General features: G+C 41.5%; 1 protein-coding gene across 2 annotated transcripts in view; it reads left to right on the top strand.

Annotated features, from left to right (window-relative positions):
- The window catches only part of PPP2R2A (protein phosphatase 2 regulatory subunit Balpha), a 38737-nt gene extending 18154 nt beyond the window's left edge, over positions 1-20583 (top strand). For both annotated transcript variants that reach the window (XM_021374821.1, XM_021374822.1), the window contains 8 exons: positions 11864-11961; positions 16091-16256; positions 16634-16746; positions 17078-17255; positions 17520-17684; positions 18326-18495; positions 19078-19169; positions 19476-20583. In XM_021374821.1, coding sequence (XP_021230496.1) covers positions 11864-11961; positions 16091-16256; positions 16634-16746; positions 17078-17255; positions 17520-17684; positions 18326-18495; positions 19078-19169; positions 19476-19755 — 1262 coding nt within the window. In that variant the 3' untranslated portion in view covers positions 19756-20583. The remainder of the gene's footprint in view (positions 1-11863; positions 11962-16090; positions 16257-16633; positions 16747-17077; positions 17256-17519; positions 17685-18325; positions 18496-19077; positions 19170-19475) is intronic.

The raw sequence follows: 22592 nt of genomic DNA, 5'->3' as shown, positions 1-22592 counted from the left end.
ACAAGGAGATTCAAAATGGAGGAGGCCCTGTATCTTCTTGTGTCACTTAGTCATGGCTCCATTTTCAGCAGTATTTTAGATGCTTCCTCAGTAGTAGGGATCCCCTGTAGGTGTGGAGAGCACTGACACTGCCAGCTCCTCCCTTCCAGCAAACCGTGAGCTTCGTGTTCTCCTGGGCTTGTATTCTAGCTCAGGTTTCACTTAGGGTTAAAAAAGACTTTTTCAAGTGTTACGCTGCAGCGCCAAGGAACGTGTGTTTGTTTCAGTGATTTTTGGTGCATGTAAACCAGTCAAGGCTTGGTTATATGTGTTCTGGGCTGTTAAAACTGTTTTGTGTGTGAGATATGCTGTTGCCATAATGACAGCCCCTATTTATTTTATCAGTAATGGTCGCCTGAGTTCTGTGCCGTTTGAAACCTCAGGTTTGGGATTGGTTTATCTGCATCTAAACAGGGGCATTGAATTTGTCCAGGTTGTGTGACAGTAGTGGAGAAGCTACGTACTGAAGCCAGATATCCATAATGTTAGGTGGCATTTTATTTAACAGATGCTTTCAGAAGGAAGACGTTTTACTCAGGTGTCTGCAGACGTTTTACGATTTTCTTTTAAATACAGGTGTTTCTTCGTGTATGGTCTCTGCTTCATGTTTTGTTTTTTCTTTCTCACGTCAAAAGCATCCCTTCTGATGGAGTATTATAGAGCAGCTCAATTTAGGGGTGTGTAGCCTCTGAAAGTGATGTTACTCAGCGATTAGCAACTACTGTTTGTGATCATCCCAGCCCTGTGAGGAGAGGAGCTTCCCTTAGTGGGAAGGGGTTGGTGTGCATCCCAATGGGAGGCCCAGTTGGCTTTTCCCCTTTGTCTTCCTCTAAGTACACGCAAACTTCCCAGGCTGGAAGCTCTCAGCAGCTGGATTTTGTGACTTGGAAAGCAACCCCACAAAAGCTTTCACATTGGGCAGCTGGCTGGTATTTAGAAATGCTGAAACGTTGATTTTTGCCATTGGATATTTTTTGTCAGAAGCCAGAACCGTTTGTTGGAACCATTTTTTGTTGGTGCTGCTGGTTGGAGAGAGGAAAGCTTGTGGGCAGACCTGAGCTGTTGTTTAGGACGTGGGTTATTCCAGTGTCTGTATAGAACAGGCCCAAGGAGAAACCGTGACCTTTAACTGCTTGTTCCTAATTGTGAATAAATATTGTAGTTCCACGAGTGATGGGATTATTCACCCGCCTTTCTAAGGTTATTTAAGACGGGCACCAGGAGTGGGTCTGGATTTCTGCCACTTGTGCCTCTTCTGTTTATGATATTAATAAACTGGTGTCAAATGTCCTGGGAATGGGTGATGTGGGTTGAAAGACCTTTGTTTCAGCCAACAATAGACCTGAATTAGTGTGAATAGGAAAAGCAAATAGGCACTTCCTGACGTATTTTAAGGAATACTGGAGTTCGGGGAAGCATGTGGATTAAGAGATTTTAACTGGGTGCTCATGCTTTTTTTCCCCTAGTAAAATTTCCCCAGTGTCTGTGTGGTAGTCTTTCTAAATACATTTGCTGAGCTAATAAAGTAACATAGCATCTCATTTGCTTGAAGAGATTCTTTAGGATGTTGTTCAGGGGAGAAACCAGACCACGTGAAGAGGGGACGTGTCTTAGCTATCTTCGTGAGCAGGCTCCCTCCTCAGGTTTGGGCTTTGAGGCCTTTTGCAAAGCCTTGAAAACATGTGGACTGAAACCAGTCGTGTCGTGCTTCAGACCACCTTGAGGCTCACTAGGCTTTCCAAGAGTGTTGTAGAAGTCCAGAACAATGGCATTTGAAGTTGCAGGGCAGAGGATGCCTTTGGAGACTGAAGGGAATTCTTGTTGGGTATTAAACAGTCCCTTTTTATTGAGTTCGTGGTATTTTCAGGCTGCTCTAGCTTGTTGAGTTGAAAAATGGCTCCGTTTTGACCTGGTAACTTCTCCATTTTGCAATAACTTTGGATAACGTTCAGAGCTTCTTTCCTCTTTATGCACAGGGCTCTGGAAAGGTTTTTTTATCCCCACAGTTCCAGGGTGGGGAGAGGATCACGGGGTAGGTCAGCTCAGGTGTATGCAGAAAATGTTCCTTATGAGCTCCAAGCAACACGTAGGTGAGGCAGCCACCACAGGACTTGGAAATTGCACTGGTTGTGCTGCCTCCAGTGCCTCCTAGTTCTGTAGTTTGTCTTTTTTTTTACATCTACTGATGCTGGAGCCAGTCTGACCCTACTCATTCAATATGCAGTGCCTAAATCTAGGCAGCCATGACGGCGGATATTGGTTGCGTTTGTTTGCATCTGGGCTGATGTGCTGTAGATATAGAGCCGTGTCCTCTGACCGCAGCTTGACGGATCGCTCTTTGCGCTCTCCCAACGAGATGGTGTCTGGCTGCTGCAGGAAGGCATTGCTCCTGGGAGCTGTGTTGGCGTGCAGCACCTTGTAGCTAAAGATGTGGTCAGTGCACTGCTTCACCTCCGGGAAGGTGGGGATTTGCCCATAGGCTTCCCATGCATGTGCTCTGAAAGGAGCTGCAGTAATGTCCTTTCTCGAGGTTTAAAAATAGAAAGTAATTAATCAGGGTGATGAGGGTTAATGGTTTCTACCCAGAAACCAAACAGCTTTGCATTTGTTTATATTGAGAGAACATTCTTCTGCGTGCTGTTGTTATGAGTTTTAGTAAGAGAAGATTTTCGCAGTAATTTTTGAAGCTCTTATTAATAAACTAATTTGGGGTTAAAAAAAAAAAAACCAAACACCCAGACTCTATTTAATGCTTTCATCAGATAGAATGGTTTCAAGGCAGCTGTTCCAGATTCTTCTCAGCTGTTAGCCTTTAGCTTTTCTCTTCTGTAAATTCACAGTGATCGTTGTATGCATAAAGGGGATTACAGAATCCAGTTCCAGACTTGGTGAGCAGGAATAAAAACTCTGTGGTTAGATATAGTCCAGTGGTTGCACTAATTGTGGTACAGCTAATGCCTCACCAGTTCCATAGTGGATCAATCAACTTTTAAATCAATTTAAGGCTTGAAAGTTCTTTCCCGATGCTTGTACTAATTTGAATGTGAATGCTCTAACTCATTTCACAGAGATGAAACTTTTTAATTTTGTCATTTTCCGTGGTAAGAAGCACGGAGTGGTTAGTCAGTGCTGCTGCACATCTGTGCCACCTGTTTTCAAGACTGCTCCAACTTTGTCCTCTCTGTTTTCTCTTTGCTGCCTCAGGGGCCTTGGAGTTGTGTGCTGGAGACGTTGAATTTCCTTCTATAGATGGAGAGAGGAAGCCAGTGGGCTGAGGTTTAAATAAGTTTCCTTTCTCTCAGAGCACTACCAAAATCCTACTTACAGGGAGCTGTTGTTGGAAGTGTAAACTCAGACTGTGCAGATAGACAGAAATGCATTTAAGTGTCACGTTGGTTGTGAGCTTGATGGTGTTTTGCAAATCCAGCTGCACCCTCTGGGGATGGGGTTGTTCCTCTTCTCCTCCCTCTTGCCCCCCAACAAATGAAGTTCAGGAGGTCAGCTGAGCAAAAAAGGCAACTGCTTAGTGTAACTGAGATAAGTGAAGGATCATTCAGAAAAGCATGAGGTGGTGGTAATGTCTTTCTGAGGCGGTGCGGGTGGTGATCCCTGTGCTGATTTCAGCGATCTGTGGAAGTGGCCCCTGTTGCAGCAGGGCTGGTGGTTGGCCTCTTGCCTCCTCTGAAGGTGGGACGCAGGGGGAACGGGTGATAACTGCTGGGGAAACTTGAACCGAGTGAGTGGGGTTGTGGAAGCTTGGCACTGTTGACCCACAAACAGCAGCAGCCCAGTGAGGCACAGTGATTGTTTATGACACAGAAGTAATAAAGCAGTCGGTGTGCCGCTCCCTGTTCGGCTTGAATTGTATTGAACACCGGGTGGGCTTTCTGTCAAGTGCCTTTAAGCGAGGTTAGTTTGATAGCGTTGTTTTCAGAAGCTTGAGGAGATGGTTTCCCAGGTGGAAGGCAGTGTGTTTTGGTAGAAAGTGATTGCTCTGTTTTTGCTGTTACCTTGCTAGAACATTTCACCTGTATATTCAGCTGTTATTCTGGTTTCACAAGTAGTACTTCTTTTGTAAAGGAACTTGAGATTTAATTCTATTTCAATTCTGTTTTCTGCAATTTTAATGTCATCTTGCTGTTGCTTTGCAGACAGGAGCAGCTGCTTTTGTGCAGAGCAGATGGACTCGGGGTTGTTTTTCTCTCTGGTTGTTGAGCTTAGTAAAACTATCGGAGGATTATTAGCCATACATAAAAACCAGTGCCAACAAGGTTCAAGTTCCTATTACTGTCGTTGCAGTGGGAGAGAATCTGCTTAATCAGGAGGGGTCCAACCTTTGTTTTAGGGAACTGAATAGAAAGTTGAAGGTAAGATATGTGGTGACAATGAGTAAATCAGTCAGGCTTTCAAATCCAAAGTTGAATGTGTAATTAAACTGGGACTTGTCTGTTATGTAGAGTGATTTTTTATATTTCAAAGATTGGCGTGGTCGGAAAGAGAAGGGGAGAAGAAATGGAGAAATAGGAAAAGAAGTTTTCTACTGATGATTACATGATTATTATTTTTCAGCATAACAGGGCCTGGAGGACTAGGAATTCTCCGTGGGAGATGGAGAATACTCTGAATCTTTTTCCCTGTGCGTAGATTTTCCAGATTTTCACAGGCCAACAAAAGCAGCTTGATTGTCCATTGCTTGAACTGCGTCTCTGGCTCCCGCATGGTTGTGTTCTGACTCTGGTAGGGCCAGCTCCAGTACAAAGCTAGCTGGGGATCATAGAAATTCCCCTCCCCTCTGTGTTAGGGTGCTTTGTGCGTTCTTTGTGTGCAGCAGTATTGCAGGCTGGTACTTAGGAGGGACCAAATAACCAGCTGGCTCTTGCAGTGCATCGTGGCACTGGAGTGAAAAGCTTTGCCACAAAAGACAACCCCTTTCTTTCCTTCTGTCTTGCACGTATTTCCATCCCATCCCCATGTTTCTCAAGAAATAATATATTTTTAATGCCCTCTTCTAGCAAAGAGAAGATCTTTTTAAAGGCTGTGTGGAATGACTCCTGAGAAGTACTTTGGGCAGTCAGAATGCTTTCCCCTGGCTGCCTTTGCTTTTGTTGCCTAGTCACTTCTGAGAGACGGAATGAGTGTGGAGAATCACTCTTGAAAGTGAATGAAGAAGAGGGAAACGAAGTCAATAGTAAAACTGGTCATGGTAACTTTACAGAATCCTGGGGTTCCCTTCCCCCTCTGCACACATAAATTAGGGATGAGACTGGAATGCAGAGGGTGATTTCTTTCATACTGTCAGTACTGAACAGTGCTCGTCACTTGGTTCTGTGCTTTTCCTGGTGCGTATAGTTGTGTTGGGAGCCCTCTTCTCCATGAACATTGTCACTCTTTCTTAATCTTATTTAAACAGCTTTCCCATTCACTTTGAGATTAACACTTTACTATCTAGCTTCAGATACCTAATAGACAATAAATTAGGGCTCTTGATAAGCGTGGTAAATAACTCTTGGTTAGAAAGTACCAAACCATTCACAAGTTATTTCCAGACACCTAAGGTGTGCAAGTTCTGTACGGATGCTCCTGCTCAGTTTTGAGCATGCTGATTTCATCTTGAGAGAGCTCTTAGGAAGAACAGGTACACGCTGGTATTGTTTGTTGAATTCAAATGTATTACGCTGTCTTCGTACCTCATTATGTTTCTCTATTCCTGTTCTGCCTCCTCACTTGGAGACTGCTTGAGCTTCTCTGGATTTTAGGAGTAATCCTAAAAGTTGCGTTCTTGAAGTGTTCCCATTCCAGGTGGTTTCTGAAGTATTCTTGGGATGATTGGTTGATGTTTAGGTGGATCAAAAGTAGATTTGACAACACGCAAGGCTGGCAAACTGAGGTCATGGCCCCCACATCTGGTCACTGAATTGTCTTTTTACTCCTTAGGGCAGAATTACAACCTGTAAGTAATCCGCTCTGCGTTGCGGCCGAGATGTGTTTCTGTTGCTCCTATGGAAAATTCCCAAAACGGTGCTTGGAGCCACTGGGAAGGTGTATAAACAATGAAGGAGCAGCAAAATGCATTTCAATACTACAATTCTTTGTTCAGCCCTTGGAAACATCAGGAGATCGCTCCACTTGTGTAAACACACCGGTTTACTCGCTGGCTGCTCGGGCAGCAGATCAACGTGATTCCAAAAACTTGCACAGAAACCTTCCAGGTCTGCTGAAATAAAGACGCTCTTTGTTCGTTGCTGTGATTGACTTGCTGCTGTAGAGTAGGTGACACGTTTTGCCTACCAAGCATGTTTTATAAGCAGAGTTTATAAAAAGTTCATGGTACATTAAAATAGATAGCCTCTTCTGTACTAATAAAATAGCTTTTATTCCATTACTGGAATCAAATTCTTACACAGAATTGTTTTTCAGGCTCACAGTGGGCCTTCTGGAACCTAAGTCATTGGATTAAAGTATTTTTTTTGCTTGTTGGAATTGATGAAGCTGTTTCATTGCCTTATTCCGTAGGCTTGTCAACAGTGGGAAAATGTCAGCCAAAAAAATACATCTCAGAAAACTTGCTCGTAGTTCTGAACCTGTGATTCTTGTTCAGCATTCAGATACCTTCACTGAGTGTTTTTCGGCCTCTGTCGCTGAGCTGCTCATTTCAAACATCGCTTTCCTTTAAAGCAGAAGGAAGAAGCAGCATTTCTGATGTCAGATACATTTCTTCAATTTTAGAACAACGTGTTCTGCCTATTTTCATTTAAACTGGTCATCTTTCATAAGCTTTAGTTTTTCAAATCATCTGAATTGTGCCTGACAGGACTACCTTTCTATGCTGGGTCTTGGAGTCGGGTTATTTGAGAGTGTAAGGACCTTTTGCTTCTCAAGAAACAGGTTTTGTGTTATCAAACCCAGACTGAGCAGTTTTTCTTCTGGCATTTCAGAAGTGGTTCAGCTCTGGCATGTGAGTGTTAGGAGACTGCAAGCAGAGCAAGATTCATGTGATGTTAATGACACGAATGTGACTTGTATGCTTCAAGCTGTGTATACGTTTACTAGCAAAGTGAAATCTGTTAATGAAACAATTGTAGAAGAGCATTTTTAAGCAAGAATTGGAGTTTTTGGAGCCTTAGCAATCATCGTGGTATTAGCCCCACTTGAAAACACTTTTAAAACAAGTGGACTTCCTGGTTTGAGACCTTGGGTCCTGCCTTTTTGATGTTGTGCAGGATTTTAGTTCTGTTCTTGTTTGATGTTGGCCTCATTGTTTTAGTCAATTTTCGGGCCATTTTGTCTGCTTGGTATTTACCCAGTTAGTGTACTGCAGCTACCTCTGAATTCACTTGTTACAACACTGAGCATTCCTTCCTGTCACTTGCTTTTAAGGTGAATCGCCCAAAATAGCAGAAGTTGGTGTAACGACTAGAAAATCTGAACTCACGATGACTCTTGTCAGAAGCCCCCTAGGAAACAAACCAGGCTTGTAGTGAGTGGCTGTTTTCTTCTCAAGAGTAACGCAGCAGGAGATGTCTGCTGTTGCTAAGAACTGCTTGGGGGCTTCTGGCATGGCTCCCTTTGACATGGTGAGCTGTGAACACATTTAACCGTTACCAGAACTTGGAGATGAATGCCTTCCCTGCTTCTCCCACGAACACCTTGCTCCGATTCCTTTGGTTCTAGGCGAGCTGGAGAGCTTCAGGTTCTCGTCTCTGCATCTACAAAGGAATACCTACAAAACTACTCTTACTGAGACTAGCGAAGTGTGTGCACCTTGTGGTAGTTACAGTTTTTATTGAAACAGTTCAAGTGAAGATGTATCACTGATGCTGTACATAAAAAGCTTTGAGCAGCCTGTAAAAATAAAGGTGATGTGCAGAAGAAATGTAACCTTGGAAGCAGTTGCAAGAAATCAGCTTGTAGCTGCTTGTATCAGGGAAAAATGTCAGGTTTTGAGCATTCCTGGCAAAGCAGACTGCCCTGCCAGTGTGTGACAGTAGGTGAGGAATCAGAAGCTTCCTCATGCTGCTGTAGGGTGCTTAAGACCTCTGGCTGAGTTTGGCACTAATGTGGTTTGCCTCTTGGAAGATGGAATTGACCTGCACAGTGGTTCTGTGCCTGGTTTGTAGCATTTCAGTCAGTGCTGCGTGGCATTTTCCCTTGGTGATGTACATGCCATGACAGTAGTAAATGGACTTCAGGTTCTGCATCTTCTTCCTTTGCTTTCATATCAGTGAAAGCCATTATTTCGAAGTATTTAATGGTCTACAGTGGTATCAGGAGTGTCTGTGAAGTGGAGCTAGATGACAGCTGTATTAATCAGTGCAGAGGTGCACTTATGAACACTGTGAACCCCTGAGCTGTCTGTCCCCAATTACCCAAGTGAATAAATTCAGTGCTCCTCCAATACCTGTACTATAGGGTGAGTACACTTTCCTGTCCTGCTTTTTGGTCTTGTTAGAGGGGTGTCTTCGTCCTGTGTGCTTGATGCTGTGCTGTAGCATTCTGAAATGGCAGCAGTTGAAATGTCACGCTTCATCCTGGTGTCTGAGACGTCTTAAAATGCTTGGGGGGAGGAGAAACATCCCTCAGGGTTTGGGTACTGCGTATGTATTCGTAGCTTCATGCAAGTCTCTTAATAGATAATGCTGATGGAGCTGTATCCTGTGGGGGTGTGGTTATCAGATAAGGTCATGGTGGTTTTTTCTCTTTGACAGTCTGGTGTTTGAAGAGGAGGGCGTTCAGGTGACGTCAGCAGTAAACATGGAGCGCATCAATTTCCAAAAGCCATTGGGTGTTAGCGGTGCTAGGGCACTGCATGCATCTGCTCCCTCGGGTTTTTCTCCCTAGAGCTGTTTGCGTTCAGCAGGGATCATGTACAGGCTCCTGGGCAGTGAGAGCAGCCCTCTGTGTTTGCACGACTCCCACCTAGAGACCGCAACACAAAACAGCATCGCGGAAGGGAGGAGGCAGGGAGCAGGCAGCGGTCTGTACACGCTCTCTTGCCCGTTGCAGCATCGAAAGACTAAAAACCAACCCTACGCGGAACTGTCACGGGAATTACAGTTACCGCTTGAAAAGCGAAGGATAACATTGATTTTATCTGGCAACAAGGGTGTTAATACAGATGAAAATACACAGGCGGATCGGTGCGCTGCGGAAGATGAAATGCTTCCCCTGTCAATTCTCAAACACTATTAAATCCGCCCAGTTCAACACCAGTGCCTTGATGTCTGTCTCTGTCTTTGACCAAGGTATGGGAATACGATAGTCTTAACGGTGAGTTATTGGATTTAAAATGCATGATTTGGTTGCTTTGCTCTTCAGTGCTGACTTTGTATAAATATGCATCTCAGCCCTGCTGTGGGATTAGTGTGAGGCAGCCTTTTTCTGCCTCCTTCGTTAGCACGTTTGTTTTGTCCTTGGAGAGCGAGCAGCCCAAGCTTACAGTGCTGAAGGCACGTAAAATTCTATAGGTGTATCTCGAGCTTAGAAGATGACTTTTCCTGTTGTGATTGCTGAGAGGGAATGTATTTTTTTTTCTGAATTGAATACTACATTGGTCCAAGTGCTCGGAAATATCTTTTGCATAGAACTGATCAGTGTGGAGTTGTGTCAGCACTGCCTGAGCCTGCTGTGCTTTTTGGAGGGCGGGGGATGAGAGCACTGGAAGTTTGTTCTCTGCTGGAGCTTCGTGCACGTGAGCCTGTAGGCAAAGCAGGAGTTGCATCGATTTGGAGATCAGTGATCTCCAGCTTGGATGATCTTAAAAATTAAAATAAATGCAAAAGATGCATTTAAACTTCTGGTTGTTCTTGCTATAGATTGCAAGGCTTCAAACTTCAAGCTTTTCACCTTGCAAAACTTGAAGTTGAATATGTTCTTAGATATATATGCTAGATTTCAAAGAAAATTTCTGTGTTCTCCTTCCATATGCATGCTTAGATCTGATGATAAAGTGTTGGATTATCTGCTCTAAGACTGGCTTAGCTTGCAGTGTTGTTTCTGAATGCTTTTCAAAATGGTCATAGTTTGTAAACTTGTCTGTATTAAGAGGTGAGTTAGATTTCCTAATATCACTGACTCCTTTAAGGTCTCCTTCTGTCAGTGGATTGCAGCAAGGAGGTTTGCATTGCGTGGTATAGTCAAAATTAGTTTGGTTTGCACTTCTTTCTGCAAACCTGAAAGGTAGATACCGAGGGGCACATCTTCATTTAAATGCTATGCAGTTTCAAGTCTTACAGACATGAGAAATCACTTCTTCACAAGTATGTGCACGAATGGACCAAGTAGCAGTAGGCAGAAAAAATGCGTTCTGGTGTGCCTGCAGTTGAAGGTTTTGCACCATGAGTGATCTGGATCCCAGTTTACCTACACACAAGTTGGTATCGCATCCATGTTCTTAACGCGGTGTTCTTGAGGAAGCTCGGCCTGTTTGTTTCAGCAATGCCACTTAATTGTGGCCGTGAAGATAGGCTCCTGTTCGTGCCTTGTTGTGTGGCAGACTGAGCTTCATGCCAAGCTTCTGACTCTGCATCTTTTACCTCGGAGGATTTTGCAGTGGGGTTTGGCCTGCTTGTCTGGGCTGCGTTTCCTTTGTGCAGTTCCCAGACAGATTTGCAGGGTGCTCGGAGCTGCTGTGTAATGCAGTTATTAAAGAACAGCTTGCTGATGTCCTCAGAGGCCACCGCCCGTGTGTTTAAGGCAGCCGGGGAATGATGTAAGTTTCATTTTGTTATTAAAATAAATAAGAGGAAAATCTTACATGTTTCACTTCTTCAAAATGCTGTCTTGAGATCCGTGACCTGGTGTTTAGCAGTGGCTTGTGGTTTGTAGAGCAGGTACTGGACTTCTTTTTTTTTTTTTTTAACTCTAAAACACAGAATGGAGAAACTATCCAGTAAGAAAGATAGACACGTTTGTCTACCACAGACTGGCATGGAAGTGCAATAGCATGAATTGCATGTGTAAAAACCTTAGGTACCTCCTTCTGCAGAAAGCTCACGTACATTTGTTACAACACAGCAGTCTGGTGTTGCTCAAAGGATGGTCCGGCTTCTGATTCTAGTATTTGGAAGTACTGTGGGGTGTGGGTGTGTTTGAGAGCACGAGTTGTTGTGCTTGAGCTGGAATGTCGTCCTTAATCCTTCTATCTTTTTGCTTCACAAACAAGATTAATTCAATGTTAGATAGGACTTCATTTGTCTATGTATATCCGCCATCTAATTTTAGCACTCCGCATGAGAATGTGTGGCAATGTAAAGCTTGCTCATCCAGAAGAGGTATTCAGCTTTTTGAGTCATTGTGTTAAGCTTAGATCCAACTCTCGCTGTTTGTCCCCCATCCTTGCATTCCTTAGATGCTCAGGTCTGAATGTCTCTGCCCTAGTAGCTTTTTCCCTTAAGTTCTCAAAAACAAGCAGTCCTCAATAAAAACCAGCTGTGCAATCAGGTGGGTAGTGCTTGTGTCCCATTCCTTTAGGAGAAGGGAGAAACTGTAGAAATACCTGTAGGCACGGATCCTCACCGGTGTTAGATACATACTGAAAATCTGTTTCTATACTTACCTTGGAGTGCTTTCCTAACAGGAAAAACAGTTCTGAGAAGTAACTATGTAAATCCTGAACCTCTCACTGATCTAGTGACTGGTTTTCAGAGGTATAACTTTTGCAAATAGCTTCTGTGTTTGTAAAGGAGCAACTAGTTATATTTCATACTGTGTGCATAAGGCAATTGAAGTATTCTATTTTTTTTTTTACCTATAGTCACAACTTTCTTGACCATTTGGTGCTTAGAGGCATTGCTAACATGCGGGCTTTGTTTTTGTTTCTACACAGCGGATATAATTTCTACAGTAGAATTTAACCATTCTGGAGAGTTGTTAGCAACAGGAGACAAAGGAGGGCGAGTTGTCATCTTTCAACAGGAGCAGGAGGTGAGTGGTTAATTAAAGAAGTGTAACATTTTCCTCTCTTTCCATTCACTTTCCTTTTTAAAGGGAAGGTGTGTACTTTTATGGCATACTTCTCTGAAGGTGCATGCTTGTGCAATAAGTGATTAAAAATAATGAAATTTAAGAGTAAGGGAATTAGTGAAAGCTGTGACACCCTTAGCAATCAGTTGAATTTTAAGATTGTGGCCTTCAGCTGTGGTTTAGACAGTGTTTCAAGTTGCGGGGGGAAGGAAGGGGAGGACACATGAAGACCTTGGGGAAGCTAAAATTCATCATGTTACAGTGCTCTGCTTGGCTGTGATTACTCTTTCAGATTTCACTGTAGTTGGGGAAATAAGAATTGCCCTTAAATGAGTATGTAACTGTGACCTAAGATGTCCTTTTCCATTTTGATATCAATCAGGTAAAATAGTTGAAGGTTCTGTCAACATTGATTTCTTACCAAGATCTAGGATTTCGTGCTAGTTAAAATGTATCTTATGCAAGTCTTAGTGCTGGAGGGGAATTTTCCTTTAAAACTGTTTGGCTGCATCCCTCGTGCTGCTCTGGAACTCGAGCTAGTTTTTCTCCATGTCTGCAGTAATTTTGTTCACATCTGAAGTTAGCTTTTAAACTGACTGGCTGCTTTGTCTCTTACACAGAACAGGACTTGTGGTACTATTTAGTGTACGACTTAAAGTACAGCAGTGGAAAACACGGAAGAAAAGTAGACTTTAGTTTGACTCCTTTTAGCATATCTTACATACATCAGTACCTTAACAAATGTTTTCTCCACAGTTTGTGGGTGGGTCTGCATTATTCTTTCTCAATATAAACGTTTGGGTTGCTGCACCCAGTGTATTTACTTTCATTTTGTGTTGTAAATGTACTGACTACAGCTTTTTGTCCCCCTGTGAGATATGCTTTCACTGATGCATCCCATCTCTGCATCAGGTACAGAATTCCTCCATCTCTTCTTCTAGAATGTAAGCTTGTTTCTTTACACGTGTCCTTAGATAGCTTTCAGATGTTTATGCACAATCACTATATTTCCCTAAGACCTGAGTTGGAAAGGCACGTCCTGTACAGACTTGCTTCTGTTTCTCAGCAAAGTAATGCAAAATCTGTTTGCTGTTACCTGATCTTCAGAGGATAACAGGTCACTAACTCTGGCATCTCTCTAATACTGGAAGTTAGCATATCAGTGTTAAAATAGGCAATCAATATTTGCATATGAGCAGTGATAAGGTTTGTTATTAATCTACCTGGGAACCAAAGCAATCTGGTTTTTTTTCAATAGAGATAACTAAATATTTTTCCACTACTTATTATTTTTGTGCAGAAATGTTAGAATGCAAGCTTGAAGCTAGATTTTCTATTTCCAAGCTTATGCAGTGAATAGCTGAGCTCATACTAAAATTAGAGAGGGGGAAAAACCTGCTAAAAACAGAATCCACCTAGTTATCTCTTGGATATGAAAGATGACATTTGAAGAAGAATTGAAAACAAATGAGGGGGAGAAGAAAACAAACCAAAAAAGCAACCAACAACCTAACACAGAACCAACCAAGCAGAAGCTCTCCCAGCACAGGGAGCTGTAACTAGCTGCTTTACGTTACAGAATTAAGGGTGTGTTTTCATTTTATGCTTGTTCTTTTGGTCTTTGTAGAGTTCTAGTGACAACTTGTCTGATGCCAGGAAGGGGTCTCTACTCTTATCTCAAAACACTCCACCTCAGCTTTCCCACTTTTATTTTAAGTCTGTAGTTAGAAGTTGACCTGATGAGAATTTACTGAAGGGGGAGGAAAAGAAGGCGCTTTGAGATGGCACTCTGCCATCTCGCTGCCTGGAAAGGTCGTGCTGCTACTTCTTTCCTTATTGTTTTGTGCAGTTAAAATTTAAAAACCACAGTTCCCCAGAGCGGGTTGCTTTCTGCTGCAGGTATGCAGGCAGCTGGAGTGCAGTAGCTTGCCTTTGCTCATAAATCTCTTTGGTCAGTTGGTGCCATCTAGTGGGGCACTCCTGGCTGACTAGCCTCTTTGGCCTGAGCTTGTGATGAACGCAGTGTGCAGGGTATCCTTACTGTGTGGTTTGTGATCAGGCATAAACTTGGGGTTTTAGTTTGCTCACATACCTTATAGATCCGTTTACTTCAAAGTACGTAAAGGCTGAAATAGGTTACTGGCTAGGGCAGGTAGGTATGTAACACTGTCTACAAGATCGTCGCTTTAAGTCTTTTGGTTGGATTTAAGTGCCATCTCTCATCAGAGTGCATTACAAACCATGTATACAGGAAGACAGCCTCTAAAAACACAAGCGCTCGAGTTTCACAGGCTTGTGCAACTTCACCCACTGCTGAGCTGCTGCCATCTCTGGGCTGGAACTTGTCAGCCCTTCTGCCTAGTGAAGCAAGTGACTTTACATAACTCCCAGGCAGGAAATGAATACTGTATCTAATTGAAACTGAAGGCGGAATTTGCGTAGGCCGCCTGCAATTGCCGAAATTGGAATTTAACATAAGGCACTTGGGCCAACACCTCTTCTTGTTTTGATTTTTAGGAGTGCCATGAGACTATCTGTTGCTTTAAATTTGGCTTTAAATCCCAGGGATCGAATTCATGCATTGCTGATGTTACATACTCCAGTTCTGTGGAGTTTTAACAGAATACACAAGAAGTATATTCAAGCGTGAATCACTATAGTAAGTGTGGAGTTGAAGGAAAGGTCACTGAATCATGACCAGAATTTCCTAAAACTCAACAGGTTGACTTTAGAAGTTGTCCATTGAATGCAGAGACCCAGCTTAATTTGTTAGGTCTAACTGAAACTTGGAACAAAGTTTCTTCCATTCTCTAGGGTGGGAAAGCCAGTATAATTGGTAGGTGTGGTACAACGTTCTAGTGCCAAGTTCTATTTCTAAGGCATTTTTTCAATTTTTCCTTCTCCCCTCCCCATAAGCATATTGAAAAAAAAATTAAGAATTCCTGACAACCATTTAAGGTAGGGGTATGAAGCAAGAGACAATGCTGCAGGGAATATGACAAATGTGGACTAGCTATGATCCTATCGAGAAGCATATTTTAGTGACATATTAAGGGATTAAATGAACATGAGATGCACAGGAGAAGTGAAGTTTCTAGTCAAGAACATCTCATAGGAAAGGCATCTGACGGTGCAACCTCTCGAAAGGGGTGGAACAGGAAAGGTTCCAGTCCTGTCACCCATTGGAGGAGATGTTAGGTTCCATTCCTGCAGTGCAGTATTAGAGCTGGAAAGCCCCTGTCTGAAACGCAGCTTTTAGAAAGATGAGAAGTCTTTTCAAGTTTGGGGTTTTTTCAGTGTTCCAAACAGTTCCACCATCCTTAAGGTGCCAGCTGCAGTTGTGACTTGTGCTAGCAAGGATGTATTCATGAGAGATGTCATTATTTTTTTCTTCCCTTCAGAATGAGGAGGAAGAATAAAACTTCTTACACAGATGAAAAGTTTTCAGGGAATGTGGAGCTGATTGTAGAGGTGACATGTAAGGCAAACCATGAAATTCCTACAGGCTAACTTAGTGCAGAATAGATTTGTCTTACAGGTGACTGTTTCGCTTGAGGAAATCTCCTCCTTAAACAAAAGGTGAGAAAACGAAAGATGAGGGAACGATAGACTTCTTGTCTTTAATCAGATGAAAACTTGAACTTGTGTTCATACCTAGAATGCTTAGGTGAGATGTTAGTTCAAAGGTTCAGCTGCTCAGAATGAATGAGTATAGACTTGCTGTAGATGTGTAATTCACGTGACTGAAGGGAATTTCTGGTAACTTCAGGAATTGAGCTGCTGCCATAACTGAGTTATCACTGATACTTGCTTAAAGGTAGAAACTCGGAAGCTCTTGCAGTAGAGATGATCCTTCTTCAGTGTGATCTGCAGACTTGTTAAGATAAGGCAAACTTTACAGCAAAGGATACTTGCAGCAAATCTAGCTCAGGCAGTGGTGGAGTGCAGAAATCTTACCCAGCTTTTATGCTAGTATGCAGCAAGATACATAGGTGCACTGCTAAAGTATCTAGTTCTGGCTTCTGTCTACAGCCTTGCAAAGCACTCTGTACGTTGCAAACCTGTCTTGATCATTTAATTCTCTTTTTAGAACAAAACCCAGTCTCACAGTAGGGGAGAATACAATGTTTACAGTACCTTTCAAAGCCATGAACCAGAGTTTGACTACTTGAAAAGTTTAGAAATTGAAGAGAAGATCAACAAAATTAGGTGGTTACCCCAGAAAAATGCTGCTCAATTTTTATTGTCTACAAATGGTAAGTGATGACTTCATATTAATTTTGCATAACCTATTGTTGCATGGGTTGGCTATTAGGGTGCGTAGAACTGTGTGAGTGCTTAGATTAGTCATTCATAACGATCCGAACTGAAACTTGCTCTAACTTTCTTAAAAGAACAAACTGTGGAGGAGGTCTTTTTAATTCTTCTTATCCTGTCTTGTTTTCTTTGTGTAATTTTGAGATGAAGCAAAATTTATATCCAAATGAATTCCGTTTCTCCGAGTATTTCTTGTCTTTTTTGTACGCGTAGGTGGTCTTGTCTTGTTTGAAGGCTTTGTGTTAAAGTGCATCAACTGTGAAGGCTAGTGTCATTGCTAGAGCTTTGATTTGCAGCTGTGGCTGTTTAATTTCAGATAAAACAATAAAATTATGGAAAATCAGCGAAAGGGACAAAAGACCAGAGGGCTATAATTTAAAGGAGGAAGATGGACGATATAGAGATCCTACTACAGTTACAACACTACGGGTGAGTAGTTCCCCCATGAATTGGCCATCACTGTTTCCATTTGAGGCCAGGTGAACGTGCATTGGAGAGGTATTCTCTTTCCTGAGCTCCTGTGAGCTGGGACGTGGCTCAGTGAGTGCGTGCCCCCCCCACATGGTTCACTTCACATCTTCTGTGATGCTCTGGGTGTTGTCTGCTGGAACTCTATTTCTCTGCCTGCAGTTTTGCAGGCATAGTTACTCCTGAGCTGATTTTAAGATGGTTTAATGAGCTTTGGTGTGTTGAAGCACTGGAAGGGCTAATGTCTTTAATACATTTACAATTCAAACTTTGATTGCTATGTATTTTGCAGGTGCCAGTATTTAGGCCCATGGACCTCATGGTTGAAGCTAGTCCACGAAGAATATTTGCCAATGCTCACACGTATCACATCAATTCCATCTCCATTAATAGCGATTATGAAACATACTTATCTGCAGATGACTTGCGGATTAACTTGTGGCACCTAGAAATTACAGACAGAAGTTTTAGTATCTTTTTGTGCATTGTTTTATTCGGTGGGAACAAAATACAAAAAAGGTTTTATATTTCATGAGCTGTTTGTGTAGCATGGCTTTGGCTTCGAAGTCTTGTCCTGCTTCCAGATTTCAAGCATTATTTTCCCTTTGTATTTTTGTTGGCTTGTTTTAATTCTGTTTGGCTATTTCAGATGTATTTTGATGAATTATTGAATACCTTTAAACTGAAAAATATGTTGTGGAAACTGGAGGAAATTCCTTAACAGAATGGTTTAGATATTGTAGATATTAAGCCTGCCAACATGGAAGAGCTGACAGAGGTGATAACAGCTGCAGAGTTCCACCCAAACAGCTGCAATACATTTGTATACAGCAGCAGTAAGGGGACGATTCGTCTCTGTGATATGAGAGCGTCAGCGCTCTGTGACAGACATTCGAAATGTAAGTTCTGGCCTGCAGTGTTTGTCTTTTGTGGACTGTGGTATCTTGCTGCTAGATGAAACTAAGCACCCAGTAAGTATGTAGTAAAATGTTAAACAGCGAATAGTGGTTAAAATACTGAGCAGTAAATTGTGTGTGATGTATGTTTAGATAGGGTTGCTGTAGTATCTTAAGAAAATCGTAAACCAAAAATCTGAGTCTTAAAATTAGATTCCTATTTTGCTAGAATAAAAGTAGAGAATAAAATCACGAGCAGCTTAAGCTGAGGAGCGTGCCTAGACAGTAGGGCTAGGAATAACTTCTTGCAGACTTCAGCAGCTCAAATACTGGCTGAGTGTGTTTGTTCTGCACTTGAATCCAGAAGTCTTACAGATGTGAATGAAGCCTCCAAATACTACCAAGCAGTTGGCTTATTTAGAAGTTAACCTTGATTTGCAATGACAATAAAACATTTCAGAGTATTTCCAAATATAGCAATTACATAAAACCTTTGAAAGAGAGTTTTATGATACGTAAGGTATTATAGCCTGACTTGGCAAGTCTATTTAATTAAAAAAAAAAAAAAGAACCTAATTTGGTGTATCTTGTATTGGGAGAGATGTAAACTTACCTCTTGAAATGCCTGCTTTACTTCTCCGCAGTGTTTGAAGAACCAGAAGATCCTAGCAACAGATCATTTTTCTCTGAAATCATCTCTTCCATATCTGATGTCAAATTTAGCCATAGCGGTCGTTACATGATGACTAGAGATTATCTGTCAGTGAAGATCTGGGATTTAAATATGGAGAACAGACCTGTGGAAACATACCAGGTACTCGGTGAACACTTTAGAAGCTAGAAGTTAAAACTGTGACAGACACAGTCTTACTGCTAGCCCTGAGGTAGCTGTTAGATTTTTGTCTGTAAATCGCTATGGCCAGGCAAAAAACCTTTGCTTTGTAGAAAAGGTTTTTAGCTAGCACTGACAGTTGCTGGGTTTTCAAGCTACTTTTATAAGAAAATTTTCGAAGGGATCCTCTTCATCATCCATAGGAAGATCACAGGTCACCAAAACATGACTTGTACAAAGAAGCCAAGTTTGCCAGACACATTCAAATTTCTGTAATGGTTGTGAGGCAACCACTCAGAGAGGGAAAGAATTGCCAGCTTGTGGGGCTCATCTCCCCCCGCCCCCCCACTAACTCACTGTTATTTAAGTTCATTTATGAAAGATCTCTAGAGCAGAATACATTAACGCTCTTTATTTGTATTATCAAAGGAGGGGGCCATGTATGTTCTTGCGAATAGGATTTAAGCACTGTGTCAGACACAGAATTGGTCTTGGAACACTATTTCTGGTGTTGATTTTACAGGTTTGTCATGCTCAGTATTAATTGTTTTAACTTTTTCCCAGGTGCATGAATACCTCAGAAGTAAGCTTTGTTCACTGTATGAAAACGATTGCATTTTTGACAAATTTGAATGCTGCTGGAATGGATCGGACAGGTAAGTTTAATGCTTCTCTATATGTATGTAAGACTTTTCCAAGTTGTTACCAAAACAAGAGACTGCCTGAAGCCTCAAATCTGGCCTCAAATATGTTTGCTTTTATTCCTGGACTAGCTTGGATGGTATTTTTATAATTACTATCCCAGTATTTGAGATAAATACTTTGATATATGTATATTAGCTTTGAATCAGCTGACATTGTAACATTGGATTATTGAGAATTGCCTTAGTAAATAGAGGCAGAATTTGAACAGAGATTATTTTCAGTTAAACTGTTCTTTCTTTCCTTCACCTTCTCTGCAGCATTGTCATGACAGGATCTTACAACAACTTCTTCAGAATGTTTGACAGAAACACAAAACGAGACATCACCTTAGAGGCATCACGGGAAAACAATAAACCCCGTACGGTTTTGAAGCCACGTAAAGTGTGTGCGAGCGGTAAGCGAAAGAAGGATGAAATTAGTGTTGACAGCCTAGACTTCAACAAGAAGATTCTACACACGGCCTGGCATCCTAAGGAGAACATCATTGCTGTAGCTACTACAAACAACTTGTATATATTTCAAGACAAAATGAATTAGGGTTGGCATTCCTAACTGAAGAGTCCACTTCCTGCATAGTTGAAATAGTTGAATCTAGCATTTGTACCTGTAAACGAAAGAGAATGAGAGGTCCATTATGGCACCCCTTTCCAGTGTTTAAAAATGTGCCATATGACAACACACTTTTATAGCTACATGGAGAAAGCTCTGCTGATGTGTCACGGAGTTCTCCATGTCTGCTAGCCATTTAGGTGAGGATAGGGCACTTTTTAATTTAAATGACTACTTGCACCATCTTGCCTAATGGACTAGATTGGACTGTATCAACATCGGTTTACTCCACTTTTTATGCCTTCCATTGTGATGACGTCAAACACAGGGAAAGCCTTCAATCATGCTATGGGATTTAATTGTGTAACCTCATTACTGTATCATTTGTGGCCCCCTTTTTTTATTAAATACAGCTCATTCTTGCTGTGGCTTGTAGCATTCCTCCTTCTGGCTTCCTGGACTCCCCCTTTCCCTTTCATCCCCCTCCACCTAGCCCTGGTGGTGGTGTATAGAGGAAAAAAAAAAAAACCACAAAATAAAGCACATGAGATGGGTCCGTTTGGGGTCAGTGGTAAAGGGGGTCTGTGTTGCAACAAATGTTTTAATAAACAGTTGACTGTAATCACTCCTTGCCATGTCTGGCACCAAAAAAAAAAAAAAGAAAATAAGGAGAGAAAAAAAAAAACAAACTACTGAATAAAAGTGACAAAGAATGGAGAATCTGTTTTCTTTTTTTAATCTACCTCTTTATACAAATACTCTGTGTTTTACCTTAGATGCATGAAAATAAAATGATGTTTTTTGTAATGATTTTAACCAGTATTAATTATTTTTAATGGGAACGAAGAGAGGGAGGGATTTCACAAGTATCTGCATTCATTCATGAATGACAATAATACCAGCCTTAGTATGTGTTGACCACTTCCATTTCCAAATCACGAACTACTGTCAGATTTTGCCATTATCTGAACAGACCAGGTACTGTTCCAGTGTCCTTAAAAGCTCTTTTTTTTCTTAAACTATTGCTTAAGCTGGAACGGGAATAGAATTGGCAGGTTTAAAAAATCTACATTATGGGACTCACTTTTTAACGTTTCATTTCATCCTGGTTTCTTTAATGCCTTGTTTTAGGATACAATACCTTTAATGCCTTGTTTAGAGTACAAAGTCCCCTGTGGTTTTTTAACAAGTTGTTTGAATTCTTGTCTAGCGGTATGATGTTATGTAGTTCAAAATAACAAGTGATGACATAGATAACTACTACACTGCATTCTGAGATGCTCTATTTTCTGTATCTTATTGCTATCAGTAACTGAGTGGAAATGTAGTTTTACCATGCAAGTGTTTCTTCTGGCTTTTGGCTTTGCAAAGTTATTGCACTTACAGAAATGTTAAATGGTGCAATGATCAGAAAATACGTGGAGTACAGAAGCTGCATGAAATAAGTGTTCATAGCTATTTGAGAGATTTAAACTCTTCAGCAAATAAGGCTTATCCAAAGATGAACTAGATACTGATGCTTTATAAGGCTCATGAGTTTTTACCTCCAGATATTTTTGCTAATTGTGCTTTTAGGTTTACTCTTCCTTCAAGGAGGTGTTCAGAATGAAGCTTAAAGTCGTAGTGAACTTACCTTGACTTGGAGGATTTTCACTTTTCAGTTACCTAGATTTAAATTATTTCTATGGCTTAGTTATAGATGGTAATGATAATGCCTCAATTATTTGATCAACTAAGATACTGTTTCTGCTGTAAAATTATGGCTGGGTTAGAGATTGTTAACAAGACTACACTTGCAACCATACTTTAATTTCTTTAAGTCCTTGTGCAGTGGTTTGAAAATGTAAAGATTATAATATTAGATCTGGTTCTCTTAAATACAGTATTTGTCTTGTAACATGCATGCCTGACCATGAGCCTTTGTAAGGATTTTACCATATTTCACCTGTTAGCCTTTGTTTTTTTATTAAAAAAAAAAAAAGTAACTGCCCCAGGAACAGCAGCTGTTTTCCAATGGGTGAATGATACTTGCTAGCAGTTAAGGAAACAACTTGTTGGTCGTCGTGCATAGAGGTGCTTCACGGGATCAGGCCCAGCGTTTATTCATTGCCTTATCACAAGGGCAAAGAGGAAATCAGGCACTGCTTCAGCAACAGAGCTGGTAAAAATTCATCTCCGTTTTCGCAAAGAAGGTTTAATTGTTATTCTGGGAATACTGAGGTTTGTGATAGCAAGATTGCTGCTTTTACATGTGTATCTGTATATCCTGGATGATGCACTGAATACATGAAAAGCTGCACAGACACAGCAGTGGGGATGCAAAGACAGAACTGAACAGGTAGATTTCACGTAGATGACAGTGCAGCCTTCTAGCAATACTACATTCAAGCAGAACTGCCTCTTGGACCTCAGCTGTGCTTGTTGGGTTTCAGGAATTTTAAAGCTAGTCTTGGGAAATACTTTTGTTTTCATCAGTAGCGGTGATCTCTGGCATGTTGCTTGAGGTTTAATCTATCCTCAACAAAACCAGCTACTGACTTTGGTGTCATGCTATCCGACTAGATACTTCTCTAAACACACTGTCCATTGACATATGCTGTAAATCTTATATTTTATTAATAAAAGTATGCATAGAATACATTTTGTCAGGTTGCTTTTTATCTTTCTTCCCATCCCTTTTCTCTGCTTACAGGCATTTTTTGAAATTACTCATCTTTCTTCCTGCATGTTGAATAGTACCCCATTTTGCTAGGTTCTACGCTGTTATTTCTGGGCCTTAGCCTGGAGAGCTTGCCAGACAGGGTGGGTGGGTGTTATGGCAATCC

This window comes from Numida meleagris, chromosome 21 (assembly GCF_002078875.1).
Source record: "Numida meleagris isolate 19003 breed g44 Domestic line chromosome 21, NumMel1.0, whole genome shotgun sequence".
In the NCBI taxonomy this organism is placed as follows: domain Eukaryota; kingdom Metazoa; phylum Chordata; class Aves; order Galliformes; family Numididae; genus Numida; species Numida meleagris.
Note: the sequence above shows the minus strand (reverse complement) of the source record. Positions and strands in the feature narration are given on the sequence as shown.